This window comes from Pristiophorus japonicus, chromosome 11 (assembly GCF_044704955.1).
Source record: "Pristiophorus japonicus isolate sPriJap1 chromosome 11, sPriJap1.hap1, whole genome shotgun sequence".
Classification (NCBI taxonomy): Eukaryota; Metazoa; Chordata; class Chondrichthyes; family Pristiophoridae; genus Pristiophorus; species Pristiophorus japonicus.
This window is the reverse complement of record NC_091987.1, coordinates 74,900,783-74,915,668: the sequence shown is the minus strand read 5'-3', so window position 1 is coordinate 74,915,668 and position 14,886 is coordinate 74,900,783. Positions and strand designations below refer to the sequence as shown.

General features: G+C 42.9%; 1 protein-coding gene across 7 annotated transcripts in view; it reads right to left on the bottom strand.

The window, feature by feature from the left end:
- Nucleotides 1-14,886, bottom strand: part of LOC139276085 (syntaxin-binding protein 5-like) — a 671,748-nt gene that overhangs the window by 59,932 nt on the left and 596,930 nt on the right. For 3 of the 7 annotated variants that reach the window (XM_070893547.1, XM_070893548.1, XM_070893549.1), the window contains 2 exons: nucleotides 10,045-10,095; nucleotides 4,707-4,796 (listed from right to left, as the gene is read on the bottom strand). The exons of the other annotated variants lie outside the window; for them this stretch is intronic. In XM_070893547.1, the coding sequence (XP_070749648.1) occupies nucleotides 4,707-4,796; nucleotides 10,045-10,095 (141 nt within the window). The remainder of the gene's footprint in view (nucleotides 1-4,706; nucleotides 4,797-10,044; nucleotides 10,096-14,886) is intronic. 7 annotated transcript variants of the gene reach the window in all.

The window sequence follows — 14,886 nt, the reverse complement described above, 5'->3', positions numbered from 1 at the left end:
TCGTCCTGCAAGGCCATCTGCAATCTACCCCACTGAAAGTCAGTGGTCTTCTACCAGCAGTGCTGCAGACACTGGGGTAGCACTTTGTAGGAACACTAGGACAGGCACTAAGTGAATGTACAAAGGTGATCATTTGATTTTGCTGCGTAATATTGGATTGAGTGATTTATAAATGTGCTTTGGAACATTTATTTTGAGGTGGCTCTCATTTCACCATAGTGGCCAAGAGGACGCTATGAAGTTCCTTGACACTGGAATGGTAAGGTGGGGAAGTGTTGAGCAACGAGGATCTGGAGTTTCATTCAGGGCAACCGAAATCTGATGATGCGCTCACAGGCAGCTCGTCCGGAATGTGGATGTGCAGACTGTTACCTCCTTACTTCCTCCTCCGGAGGTGGTCACGGAACCCATGGTGGCAAGGCTGCGCCCTCATGATGGCCAAGTGTGGAGGATGCAGCAGATCATGATGAAATGGGACATCCACTCCGGCGAGTACTGGAGAGGACCGGTCAAGGCAGCGAAACCATTACTTTAGCACTCGATGGACTGCTTGATGATGTTCCTTGTGGCAGCATGGCTTTTGTTATATGAGTGCTGGCCACGAGTGGTGGAGTTGCAAAGGGGCATAAACAGCCAGGTGTAGAGCGGACAGCCCTCATCACCAAGCAGCCACCCTTGGATTCGACGTGGTGGTTGGAATATTCCTGGCACACCAGTCTGGCGAAGAATGAAGGCATCATAGCTGCTGCCAGGATAGTGGGAATTCACTAGCATGATGTGCTGGGCATGGTCACACATCAACTGCACCTTTGCAGTTGTGATACATCTCAACATTGAGATGTGGAGCCCGTGAAGCCATGTGTGCAATCAATGGCACTCGACAACATGGGGAAACCCAAAATCCTGGCAAAGCCACGTGCGTGCTCCTACTGCTTCTCTCTGTTTAGAGAGAAGACAATAAAGTCCCCTCTCCTAGCATACAAAACCTCTGTGACCTCCTAGATGCAGCGATGGATGGTGAACTGTGAAACGTTTGCTAGGTCGCCTGTTCCAGCCTGGAAGGATCTGCTGGTGAAAAAATTGAGGGCCACTGACAGCGCTGTCATCGCCCTGCTCTGAGGCTGTAGATCTGGTTGCAAGAGGTGGTGTGACCACCTCCTTGGTGAAGTGGAGCCAACAAACACTCTGCTCCTGGCTTAGGTGCACGTAGAAGTAGTGCTCCCTAAAGACCCTAGGTGGATAACACCTCCTTCTGATAGCGCCCCCCCCCCTCCTCCCTATGCGAGCAGCTTGTCCCCTTTGCAGCCTCTGCTCCACCCCATGTAATGCTGCAGCCCAACGGATCTGCAATTAAAGCCCACATGACTGGGAGCAAGTAGTGCTCTCAGAGGCCTTCCTTTAAGAGCTAATGCCTTGCAAATGTCCAGCTGCACTCCCTGTGCACTTTAACCACCTCTTAAATGTCTTACATTAAGCCACTACTCAAATAAACAGTAGAGGAACCAGTACAAAAGCAAAAAGCAACTTACCTGAAAGTTGCGTGTATCACTTTAAGTAGCATGCTTAGGAGACAGCCTACAGTGGAGCGGCGACATCCAAAATAGCAGGGTGTGCGTTAAATCAGCATTACGCTGATTTATGTCATGACCTTCCTCATTTGAACTCTTCCAATGTTATCATCATAGGCAGTCCCTCTAAGCGAGGATGACTTGCTTCCATGCCAAAAAGGGATGAGTTCACAGGTGTTTCAATAAAAAACCTAATATTCCAGATCCCGAACTACATCCATCTTGGAGGGTGGAAGATGCCTGTGCTTGGATTTTTTTAACGTGTGGTGACCGTTGCACACCAGCCACCACACGGGCTTGACAGAGCTCCGTCTTGATCCAGTGGCAAGGATTACCCAAGACGACTGGAGACTAGCTCTGCTTCCAATGTACGCAGGCTATAGCCACGCCATGGCTCTTCCCAATATAATGACCAGCACGGCCTGTGCCAGAAGTTGCTGGAAGCGTGGCCAACACCATTCTTTTCTTCAAACCGGCCATAACAGCTGGCACTAAACATGGGAATTTCGCGGCCGTTATGTTTTCAAACTTTCCCAAGCTTCCTTGAAGAAGGTTTGAATCTTGAAGGTTTAGATGTGGAGAAAATCGATGTCTTGCTCAACACCCTTCCATGCGTTAAGATAATGACTCAACATTGCTTAAATATAACATATAGATGCATATTGTCAAGCTTTTAGAAGCCTACCAAGTTCTAGAAGCTGAAAAATGCAACTCATCTTTACGTCCTTTATCAAGCTTAACCTAAGGGTTCCAAACCTCCTTACAGAAGCCAACATACACAGATTACTTAATTGAGTTTACAAGGAATAAAGGGGGTGAAATTGCCCTGCACCCCCGTTTGGGGGAGGTAACCACCTGGGGCCGGGACTTGCTTCGTCCAGCGTAGAAGTCCCGCCCCCACTGCTGAATTGGGCTTACCGCCCCTCAAAGGAAGCGGAGCACAATCGTGTGCGCTCCACTTCCTTCAGGGGCGGTTTCCAGGGTGCTACTGGGGCGGTGATTCAAGCGCTGCGCGGGTGCTCTGAGTAGCGCTGACTTGCTTCAAAGCCCCTTCCCTATGCTTAAAGGGGAGAGTGGCTGTGCATTCAGCAAGGCCTCTGATGGCCTCTACTAGGTCACCAAGGCAACGTGAGACCAGGCCTGCAGCTCGGAATCCAAAACGGAGTGCCGGGCTGCACGATGGGGCCCGGACCACACTGGGGCCACCATTCCGGAGCTAACCCAAGAGTCAGCAATCCAAAAAAGATGGTGGCGCGAGGTCCTGTAGTATCTTGAGAGCGAATGTCGGCCATTTTCATCGCCGGTTGCGCAGGGGCACGGCACTGCCGTGTAAACTCCCTGGAAATTTCCCGGGAGCTGGTAGTGCACCCCCTATCCCCCCCCGGCGAAAAGTATCCTCCGCCCCGCTAATGCGCGCTCCCGCCCGCCCAGAGGTGCTAACGGGCCTCTTAAAAAAAAAAGAGGCAATTTCTCGCCCAAATGTGGTTTGCTTGGTGTTGTGAAGTTGAATATAGCAAATTGTTTAGATATTTGTCAAAGAAAGGGTTTGAGAGGTACGTACTAGAAAGTAATATATGGTACATTTAAAACTTTGGTAACAGCCAGATGGACCACACTTCCTAGTCAGTCTGGAGATGGGTATGTACTTATCTGATGGACTGTTTGCCATATATGAATGTGGAACAGGCTCTCAAGATAGAACTAGGTTTTCAACTAAAGTTTCTGCACTCTATTATGAGCTCAGAATTGTGGGCTAGCCATATGGATTTCATATTCAGGGATCAAGAATGGATATGTCCCAAGTTTGACCTTGGGTGCTGCTGAGAGAATACAATAACATCTAGAGGTGGCACTTGCAAAGGTATAAAACATGTTGACTCCCCTCCTCCTTAGCAAGCATCCAACCTTGGCTCAATGGTAGAATTCTTGCATCTGAGTCAGAAGGTTGTGGGTTCAAGTGCCACTCCAGAGACTTGAGCACATAACCTACTTTAGTGTAGTACTGAGAGATTGCTGCATTGTCAGAGGTGCTCTCTTTTGGAGGAGACTTATTTGGGATCGGACCTCATTTAAATACCACCAGCGTTCTGCGGGTGCCAAACGGACACCTCACTGCAATTTGGTGCTGATCTGGCTGGCTGGGACGGGCCTCGAATGTTCTTTGTGGACCCTCTCCTCCAAAAAAATTTAAAATTTCTTCATCCTTTTTTGAGCGGCTTGCAGCAATCCCTTTAAGGACCACTGGCTAGGGAGCTCAGCGCCTAATACAAATAGGCAGAGTGTGCACATACCTGAAATATGCAATCAGATCCCACAACGTAAGACCACAGTTTGCATATTTAAGCAGCTTGTTTCAGGTGGGCAGGTTGCTCGCTCATTTAAGACCCGCTTGACAATTGCATCAGGTTAGTCATGGGCATCAACGAGGCAGCTGAGTTGCCCGCCCCACACTTTCCTACTGCTGACCACCTGGTGAGAAACGGGTGGCCAGCAATTGAAAATTGCCCTTTTTGTATTTTATTAAGGAGTAATGAAGCATGCAATCCATTGGAGTGCAATGGTTACTGAGATAGTGCATTTTCTTCAGCACCAGAGCACTTCCTCTAACAATATTTACAAGACTCTTAATTTATTGCTTGTAATCTTATTATAGATGATATTTTGCTGACAAAGATACATTGCTTACGATTATGAGAAACATGTTATCAGAAAAATTAAAATAAAGCACATATGTTGATTATTGAATAAATTAGAGCCAAATATGTTCATAAGTATAAAGGATGTGTAATCTGGCTTCATTTTTGGTTAAACTTTCAGTCAACCAACAGAAGCCCATCAAGTTAAATCTGGACTAATAAAATTACTACTGAGATCAATAATACGCACACATAATTTTGGCTCAACTCCATGTTTTTCTGGTCAGTTCTGGTTTTAGCTCAAATAATTCTTCGTGCAAAATTGACTATTTATTACCATTTTACAGGAGACTTGGCCCAGCTTAACCCAACCTACCAATTTCAGATTAGCTCTGATTTCTGTCCCAAATTTATGTTCATTGCATAATTATAACAATTTTCCATTTTGATCAATTATTTTTGATTTAGTTAAAAAATATCAAACCAATGCCTCATAACATACCTTCACAAATTGTTCTAGTCTTCTCAAAAGCTTTCACTGAGTTCCTTGAAACAGTTGTTTTTCCTTCTACACAGGAACTTTTCACAGACCCTAGGAGCAAGATTGTAACTGATTCCTGAAGTAAAACTATAATCTTTTGACTGAACTTATTTACTATGACATTCACATAGTATTGAAGATAAAATATTTCCTCAGTAGTTGTTTTGGTAACCACTGAATGCTGTTTTTAAACAATAGTATTTTACACTGATTCCACATCCTTTTTCCTCCTATAGGAATGTCTCACACTCGTAATATGTTGTATTTCCGCCTCCAGTTGCTACAGCCAGATGGTTTGAATGATACAGTTTTCCACAACTATTTCGGATTCCACTTTGTGAATAACCATGTTTTCAGTGGCAAGATATTTCAGTTTTTCCCTCTCCCACTCAAAATGGAGTATGCTTCACTCCATCTAGTGGGCTTCCTGAAAATTGGTAAAACTCTACCAGTGTCATGTGGACTCAAGTAATAGAGTTTTGATTAATAGGGTAGTATTCCGTTGCTACTTCTAGTAGGCTGGCAAGCTCTTATAATTTTAAATCTACAATAGTAATACATTACTCAGTTGGGTTATGGTTCCTCATTATTAACACATCTCCTTAGTCATTAAAGCTTTATCATACTTGGGTATGAGTATCATTATTATGGACTACCCATACAGACCACATACAAATTGATTTCCAAGTATGATGAAGCATTATTATACAAAGTAAATTACTAATGACAAATACATACATGCCAACTGTCCTTTTTTAACATGGAGTGTCAATATTTGCAGCCCTGCTCATGTTGTCCGGACTCTAAGAAACTAATGGAGTTGAAACTGCTCACCCCCAGTCCTGCTCCTCCTGATTCCCGATGGTTAGCATACTGGACAAGCCCCACTCCTCCTTGGAAAGTGTTTCCAGTGCTAATGTCCCCAATTAGTGCCTCTGTATCCTGGAGGTGGTAACTCATGCAAGAATGTGAGTTCCCACTTCCAGTATACAGAGGCTGCAATCCAGGTAAGTAGTACTGGAAGCATGCAAAGAGGAGAAGTAGTTTCGGTCCAATGCATGAACCAAGGGTCTCAGGTAGGAATGGGTGGGGAAAAATAGATGCCAAGGGGAGAGGAGAGAATATATGGCAAGAGAAGGGGAGGGGAATACAAGGAAATGGGAGGGAGGGGGGGGGGGACAATATAAGGAGAGAGAAGGCAAGGAAAGGGGTGGGGACAGATTGCAAGGGAGAGGAGGGGTAGGGGTCGAATGCACAGCTAAGGGAGAGGGTAAATTGCACGGTAAAGTAGAATGGATAGAGAGGGGACAGAGGAGGACAGACAGTAAAGGCAAGAGGGAATGGGAAAATCAATGGCTTTGAAGAGTTAAAGGCATGGCAATAGATGGGAAGGAAAAATGGATGGTAATTGAGGCGAGATGGAAAAGTGCAAAATATGGGAACAGTATTTTGGAGTGGGGAGGAAAAAGCATGCTACTGTTAACTGAGAGAGAGCAGCAAGGGAGATTGCTAGCATGCCAACATGAACTGGGAAACAAAACGTGCCAGCATTAACTCCGGTGGAGGGGGGCGGTCAAGGTGAAGAGCACCAGCTTGGATTGATGAAGGAGAGAAGAGCGCTGATATTAAATAGGAAGGCTGGAGAAGAGAGCGTCTCTGTGAATGGGTGGGGAATTGGATGGGTTGTAGTGTGAATGGGTCTGGAGGGCATAAAGTGCCTTTGTGAACTGGGACAATGGGGCCTGGATGTGAGAGAGTGACTATTAAAAATGTTCAAAAATTCACTTGGTGCTGCCATGCCATATTCTTTTGACTATTATTAAAGTGATGTTATAATATGTGTAGGTTGTGCTGTCACAAAGTTATATGACTCATTAACTTAAGGTACTCTCCATGTAAAGTTACATGATTGTCAATCAACTAATCTTAAAGCACTTCAGGGAAATTTTAATGTGATTTCCTGGATGGCACTGCAGCAATCCTTTCCTTGGAGTATGTCGGACATGTTGAGTAAAGAAAGGTAAGTGAGTAAAGGTAAGTCTCAGTCGCAATGGTGCACAAATAAAGTTCCAACAAATGCAATAACAAAACTAGGAATGCAATAATAAAACAATGTGGAATTTTGTCAGGCTCAATTCGATTAAACATGAATTGAGGGGTCAAGTGTTAGTTTCTGTAATTTGGAGAAGAATTCTGACTGTATAGCGCAATCAATAAACTGATTCCAAAGGGAGCCCTGTAGTTAAGCGCTGAAATTACATTGCACCACAATCAGATTTTTTATTATACAGTACAATAAGTTATTTTTTACCATCAAATGTTAAGTCACAGCACACTTCACAATGCTCGAAAATGTATCAAAAAACTTTTTAAAAATAAAAAATTTCCTGAAGGGACATGTTCCTTAGAAGTACATTCAGAGTTCATTAGTCTTATAAATCCACCACTGCAAAAATCATATTTTTGTATACTTCAACTTTTCCTTGATATTACAACTAATAGAATATTGGATATAGCTGCAACGTAAATATTGGCAAGTTCATGTCCCACTGCACTCCTATTTGTATCCATTTTTGTGTACCATACTGAAAACATTAAGATTTTACAGAAAAAGTAAATAAATTGCAGAATGTTATCAAAAACAATAATAAAAATCCTGAAATCCAATGGAATAAAAAGTTCACAGTTGTCTTGAAGCAGTAGCCTTTATTCAGGGCTGATTTTCACTTATGTATTTTATTTTGAGTTGTCAGCATTTGGGGGCTATGTCAGCTTTTCAGAGCTTTTGGGTTGGCATGTATGTAAATGGTTATGAACATGGAATACATCAGGTACTATATGCACTGATAAACAGGCAGCACAAAATTAATCAGCAAAGATTACAACAATCTTGATCTAGAAGTTCTATTTCAACAGCATTTCACAGTACAATATTAGCCTGTATAATCAGATGTCAAATTATGGCAATTCCAACTGAGTAGCGCATTACTGTATGTATAGTACTTTGAGCTCTAGCTCATGGCCGCCTAACACCAGTTTGAAGCCCATGCTCCCAGGTGGTGCAGTAGTTTCTACTGCAGTCAGCTCCTCTTAAGAGCAAGTAGGATTTTTCTGCCAAAAAACTGCTGAAAGCTGAAATTACCTTGGTCATTTTTAGTTGTTGCTAACTGATGTAAATGTGCAAAAATTATTCCTAAGCTACTGCTTGGTTTTAAGGAAAGTAAAATGTAAACCAAAGTACAACAATCTTGTCCCTCTTCCTCATTATGGCACATGCCATTAAACAGATAAGTGACCCTTTATCAATATGTACTTTGTAATCAGTTGCTAATCGGATACCCCAAAGTGACCTACCATATGATTTTCTGTCCTTCTGTTTGGGAATGCACATTGTCCTCACTTGACATTTCTCTCCATAGCTTGACCTGTGATTAGGTGCTCACCATGTGGGATATCATGGATGTGAATCCATATCTTATCCCTCATAGCGTAGTGTGTTGTGCCAGTATACCATCATTGCAACAAAAAACTAAGATTAACTCGGTTTAGATACCTCTATGAGAACATATTTGGACATAAAATCAGAAAGATAGCACAGTACTCTCACTTTTTATGAAACAGGTAATGGAGCCAATTCTGGCATTTTAGTTGCATGGACTACAAGTCATTAATGCTAGACTACAAGGAAACCTTGTAACATTGGCATATTTTACAGCAAAACCAAACCATTGTATGAGGGACGAAAAATCAAAGAGTGAATGTGACCTCTTTTTGCAGCCTGTTACAAAGTGTGATTAGTGAGTTATAGAGCAAAAGGACAAGGGGACAAAATTAAAAGAATATAAATAAAATTCTTAACCTTAACAGAAATTTAAGGCCCAATTTTAATTCGACGCCGTTCCACCCCACCCCCCCCCCCCCCATGCCAGACGAGGACAGGGAATGCATGCTGTTAAAATCCTAGCAGCAAGTTACTCACTTCATTTGCATCATCTTTGCATCTGTAACCATTTTAACAGGCGTGGTTTGGACAGCAAGGGCGAGGGCCTCATTGACATTCAGAAATTGGGGCCTGATAACGCAATTCAGACTACAACATTTAACAGTGTGCAGTCATGCTCGGCATTTGGTGCCGGCTTTGTAATGAGCACTGGGTGCAAAGGAGCAGCAGGTCCAGAAGAGGACTGAAAAGGTAATTTCATTACAATTTTTTAAGATTTCCTTGTGAGCCAGTAGGAGCTGGTGCACCTCCCATTCCTCGTAACACTTACCTGACTACCGGCGACCGTTCCTGCTCGCCTGACCTCCCACCGCCGGCCTGACATGACGTATTTAATATTAGGTTTGAGAGTCAAAATAGCCCAGGCCTCACATTGGCAAGCGAGGGTGAGCTTTATGTTTCCCAACCCCCACCCCCGGCCTCATGCTCACTGCTCACTCTGACTGTTAAATTAGTGACACATCTTTTTTTATAAAATTCCCTTTAATAATCACAAGAAGACTGATCCTTATATAAAGAATATTTTTTTTTCTAACCTGAGAATAAGGAAGTTGAGAGCACCAAAACTGTAAATATTAAGAAGATGGGCCAATTTTCCTGACAATCCTCTATACTGACGTTGGACAGAAACAGCGATGCCTGCAAAGCCTACAACGTTCCTGTTGAGCACATTACACTATCTAAAGATCTTACTCACACAAATCATTACTGGAGAATAAATCAACATGGAAAAAGCTAATCTTCACAACACAGAACTTGTGGTTAAGCAGCATCCTATTTGCTCCCAAGAGAAACTGCCTGCACTTCACTGAGGGAAATATTCTATTTTCCTCTTTATGTGGATGTTCAGTTTCGTAAAATATCTTGCACATTAGAACAAAGTTGAATGGATAGAAAGCACTATTTTACAGATTTTTAAAGTTTGCCAGTTATAAATTCTGGGCTAGGAAGGCAAAATAAGTTACTTTCTTTTGTTTAAAAAAAAAGCACACAAAACTAATTAAACCAAAAACAAAACACAAAAATCAAGTAGATTCAAAAATAAAGAGGGAAAAAAAGTAAAAAAATAGTTAGAGGTGAGCAAAGAACCATCTGACCATAAACAAGAATGGCATGGAGCTCTAAGGGGACATATATTGTTTAGGCTTTTGAAATTAATGCAATGTATGCCCTTCATAGAGTCCCAAACAACCATTTACTTTGTCTGGTTCAGTTTAGTTCACCTCAGTTTGGTGGAATTTGCTCATCCCCAACCCAAGTAACCTGAAAAAACAAACTGTCAGCTTTCGCCTACCGTACCGAGATCAGTCTTAAGATCTGTCGGCAGACTTAACTTTCTTGGTCCTTTTACTGAAACAACAGAAAGAAAAACAAAAGGCAACAGTTAATACTAGAAAACAAAATTTGCAAGATAGTGTGCAAAATAATGTGAGTAAGATTGTAATGTTGGTAAACAGGCAGAAGCACTGGACAAACTGGGATGTGGATGCTCAACGTATCAATCAGCAAGTTGCATTGCTGAAGACGACAGACTGGATTTTAATGTGTGAAAACATACTGTAGATTTTACACTGAAATCTCAAACCAGCTCACGTATTTGCTGTTTTTCTCATTCAGGAATCCTTGGAAATGCCATCATATAAGGATTGAATATTTCAAATGTTTGATCTATGGTTACCGGTCCCATTTTTGTAGTGTTAGCTAAGCAACCCTTTCTTGTTAAGAAAATACTAAAGTTACAGCTTCAAAAATGTAGAGTTGTCTGATTTTGTGGAACTGAGAGAAAAGACAAAGAACACAGTACTGCTTTAATGGCCTTCAATCACAAAAAAAATACTGAATATGTAAACAGAATCACTGCACACACTGCTGCACGTATGCTGAATGTCTCTATTAATCATTTGCATGGTGATTTATATTTGTATTCTGAGAGCAATCTATATGCTGACAAAATAGGATATCGCACAATAATATTTTTGAACAAATACAAGCATTTGTAAACACTATACAATGAGTTAGTCACAATTTGTTTTCTTGTGAACAAATCACATAAAATATTGATAATGATTAGTTTTTCAGCGTGATCATGTAAATGTGAAATCCTTAATTGTTTTACAAATATGATTAAATTATGCTAGTTGTTCTATACTCATATAGATACATGTGCAAACCAAACACAACTGACAGTTTAAGTACCCTCGTGCAGAAGAATGTGTGTGCACTTTACAAAGAGGAAAGGAGGATGCAAACTTGCATTAAAGGCCATTTGCTGAGTGACACACGAAGTAAAAATCCCCAACACAACTTCATACCGGCTGAAAGAAATACTTTAGTATGAAATGAAGATTACATAAGAAGACTGTTAATGTGGACTATAAATACTTGTTCATTACTAACAAAAAGAATCTATGAAGATCTATTATTTATTTTAGATTATCTGACATTAAACACAAAATCATATATAATGGGAAAAATAATAGGCTGCTGGTTGAATAATGTATTATTATTACTGTTTATTTTACTTATCTTTCGCCACTTTCTGTCAGTTAGGAGTTCTTTGCATCACAGTCACCTTCAGCTGTGGGAGCAGGGAGGGAGGTGAACATTTCTTCTCAACTTCAATGTCAATGCCAACTTGAGTTCATTAGTGTATTCCATAAGTGTGAAAGACTTTATATTCCATGAGTGATATATACACATAGACTTGACATTCTGGCATTATACACAGCAAGTCAGAAATTATGATCTCTTCTTTACTGGTCTCTCTTTTCTTTATATTGCTGTTTCTGTGTGTGTGTCTCTTTTCTGTGTCTGTCTCTTTCCCTTATCAAAAAAAGCTGCTCCCTGACAACGGAAGCAGCTCGAGCCTGGAGCAGCTGGCGGGAGTTTCAAAAAACGCTGCTCCCTGACAACGGAGGCAGCTCGAGCCTGGAGCCTCAACGGACCTCCCCAGGGGACAAAATGAGAATGAAAAGTAATGACATTATATCACAAGGATGGAGGGCGGTGATTGGTTCTTCTATATTAATTGAATCAATGGACAGGGAATTATTTTAAAGAAAGCTAAAAACATTTAATTTGCTTCAATTGCTGATTTTCTAATTTTAACTAATATATAATTATTGTATATATTATTTCATTTTGTTTAATCTTTATTATACTGATTTTACTATTGTACAGGTTGAGCGTCCAAAATCCAGAGTTCCGGAATCCGGAACGATTGTTGGCAGGGTCGTCTGGAATCCGTAAAATGTTCCGGAATCCGGACCCGCTGACCCGACCGACCTCAGGGCCCCACCGCTGCCCGACCTTGGGCCTCGCCCGCCGCTGCTGCCCTTACCTCAGAGCCCCACCGCTGCCCGACCTCGGGCCTCGCCCGCCGCCGCTGCCCTTACCTCGGGGCTTCCTTACTGGCCCGCCCAAACACATCCTCTGCAACGGGGCCCGCCGGCCCGAACACTTTCTTGGCGGTGGGGCCCGCCCGAACACCTCCTAGGCGGCGGAGCCCCGCCTGAATAGCTCCACGTCGGCGGGTACCCGCCCGAACCACTCCTCCATAGCAGGGCCCGCCCGAACACTTCCTCGATGGCGAGGACCCGCCCGAACAGCTCCACGGCGGTGGGGTCAGCGGCCTGAACAGCTCCTCGGCAGCGACCCCACCCCCTTTCTGACGTTCCGAAATCTGGAAATACCCGAACCTGAGTACGGGTGTTTCCGGATTTGTGACGTCAGAAAGACATTCCAAAGTCCAGAAAAACATGAAAACCGGCTTGGCCTCGGTCCCGTGGGTGCTGGATTCAGGACATTCAACCTGTATACTCCTTATTATATTATTTACAAATTAATTTGAATTTCTTTTTTTTTTTTAGTTTTTTTCGCCTGTGTCTGTCTGTGTACGCATTTTGGCTGACGCTTCAGACCCGAGCCTTTTATCTCTTTTACGCTCCCTTCTTCCGCTTTTTCTCTCTTTCCCTCCCTTGTCAATATCTAACGTGTTGTAAGACTGTTGTGAAGCACCTTAGGACGTTTTACTGCATTAAAGGCGCTATATAAAAAAAGTTATTCTCTCACCATAACTCTTCCTTTTGCTTCTCTCTCTAGCTTTTTCTTCTTTCCTTTTGGGTGGGAAATGGTGGTAGGTGCAAGGGCTACAGGCTACATTTTCTGCTGGAAGTTGCAGGGAAAATATGCTCTACAGCCGTTAGCAACTCTCTTCTCATCACATCCTCTCACTCCATTATTTGTGAGTCCCCACCCCTTCACTTTCATTGCCTTTTCCTTGCATTTCCTACCACCACATCAGTATCACTACTCACTCACTCCCACTGCTACCCCTACCTTTAACCTTTTGAACCATCAACACTGGAGTCCCTTTTCCCCTGATTCACAGTGCATGAAGAAACTAGAGGAGTGGGGAGTGGGTGAGGTTGAGCTTCCTTCTTAGTGGAGGCTGAGGAGAAGACGGCCCACAACTTCAGAATTGTGGGGGCCAGACCTCATGGGTCCTGAAAAGAAGAATGTCCGAAAAACATCTCATCTGAGGTCAATCTCTGAGGAGATGCAACAGCTGACTGTATGAGTCTGCAATCCTCATCTGTGGCAAATTCAGGAAAGCTTTTTCTTTGTTGCAGATATCAATGAAACTTGTGGCAGCTTCCTTAGAATCTGCAAAAGACACTCACCTAATAAGTGGCAAGAAACTAGCTGATGCCTCCATCCCCACAAAAGCAAGATTGCTGCCCTGGTGATAGTTAGGGATAGTACCCTACATACTGGGTTGCAGACCCTCACAGCTAGTATGCAGGTTGCTGTTTCTCAGAGCTTTCACGATCTGCTGGTGATATCATGGAAAGACATGAAGTTAGCCTCTATACATATGCTGACAATATCCAGCTTCACCTCTCCACAACCTGTCCCAACCTCCCATTGCCTCTGTGTTGTCAAAATGCTTTGACAAAACCCAGTCTTGAATGAGCCACAATTTCCTCCATAAACATTGGTTAGACTGAAGCCATCAACTTCAGCTCCTGCCACTGATTTCAACCCCGCCGCATGCTAAACCTGACTATTTCCAACCTCACCATCCCAATTGACCCCGAAGTGAACTTGCAAAAGTATTTCCTTTTAATCACAAGGACTGTCTTCTTCCACCTCCGCCCATCTTAGCCCATCTGCTGCTGAAACCCTCATTCATGTCTTTGCCACCTCCAGACTCAACAACTTCTATGATCTCCTGGCTGAGCTCCCATTGTCCACCCTCCATAAACTTCAGCTCATCCAAAACTCTGATGCCCGAATCCTATTGCGACCCCTGTAATCTCCAGCCCCAAACTCTCTGATCCTCTGACTCTTGTGCATTCCCCCTTCATTTGCCACACCATTGATGTCCGTGCCTTCTAGTCCCTACCACGTCTTCACCAAGAAATGAGCAACTTGGTTTTAAAGTGCTTACATCACTATGAGGAGATTGGAACACTATAAGAGCTTTAAAAACAAATGGTCAGATTCTTGATAAAGACAGCAGCCGGACAGCAACAAGTGGGTGAAGGAGGGATAATATGTGGTAACGGGATGGGATATGGGTAGGAAAGAGAGAGAGATTGTGTGGGCAGTGATAGGCTCGAGTGGACTAGGTCATGCTCCCCAGCAAAGAGCAGCCAGAGACATGAGGGTTGGCATGCAGGTGGTGAATGGTCTGGGTGGGCAATGAGTGTAGGGTACACTGGGGGAGCCCTGTGCAAATAGGTAGACTCAGGTTAGGTGAAGGAACTGAAAAGGGAAAACACCTGAGGCTTATGGAGCCAGTAGCAGATAAGTAAATTTAAAATTTAATTAAATTACATTTAAAGGTAAATTAAATGAAATTGAAATAGAACTTACCTGGTGGCAGTGGAGTGGAAATAAAAGTTACATAAATTAAAAACATAAACTTTGAAAGTAACAGGGTTAAAAATAAAAAATAAATCTTACCTATAGCGCCACCTAGAGCAATGGATGTGGGAGATGTACTTTGGAGAAGCAGCAGGCCTGCCTAGCGTTGGGCAGACTGAAAGGTAAGTATAGTGATAAGTATACATACCTAACAGTTAAAGGTAATAACCAAAGTATTACCCCAGACATGACGACATTTTGACACACTGA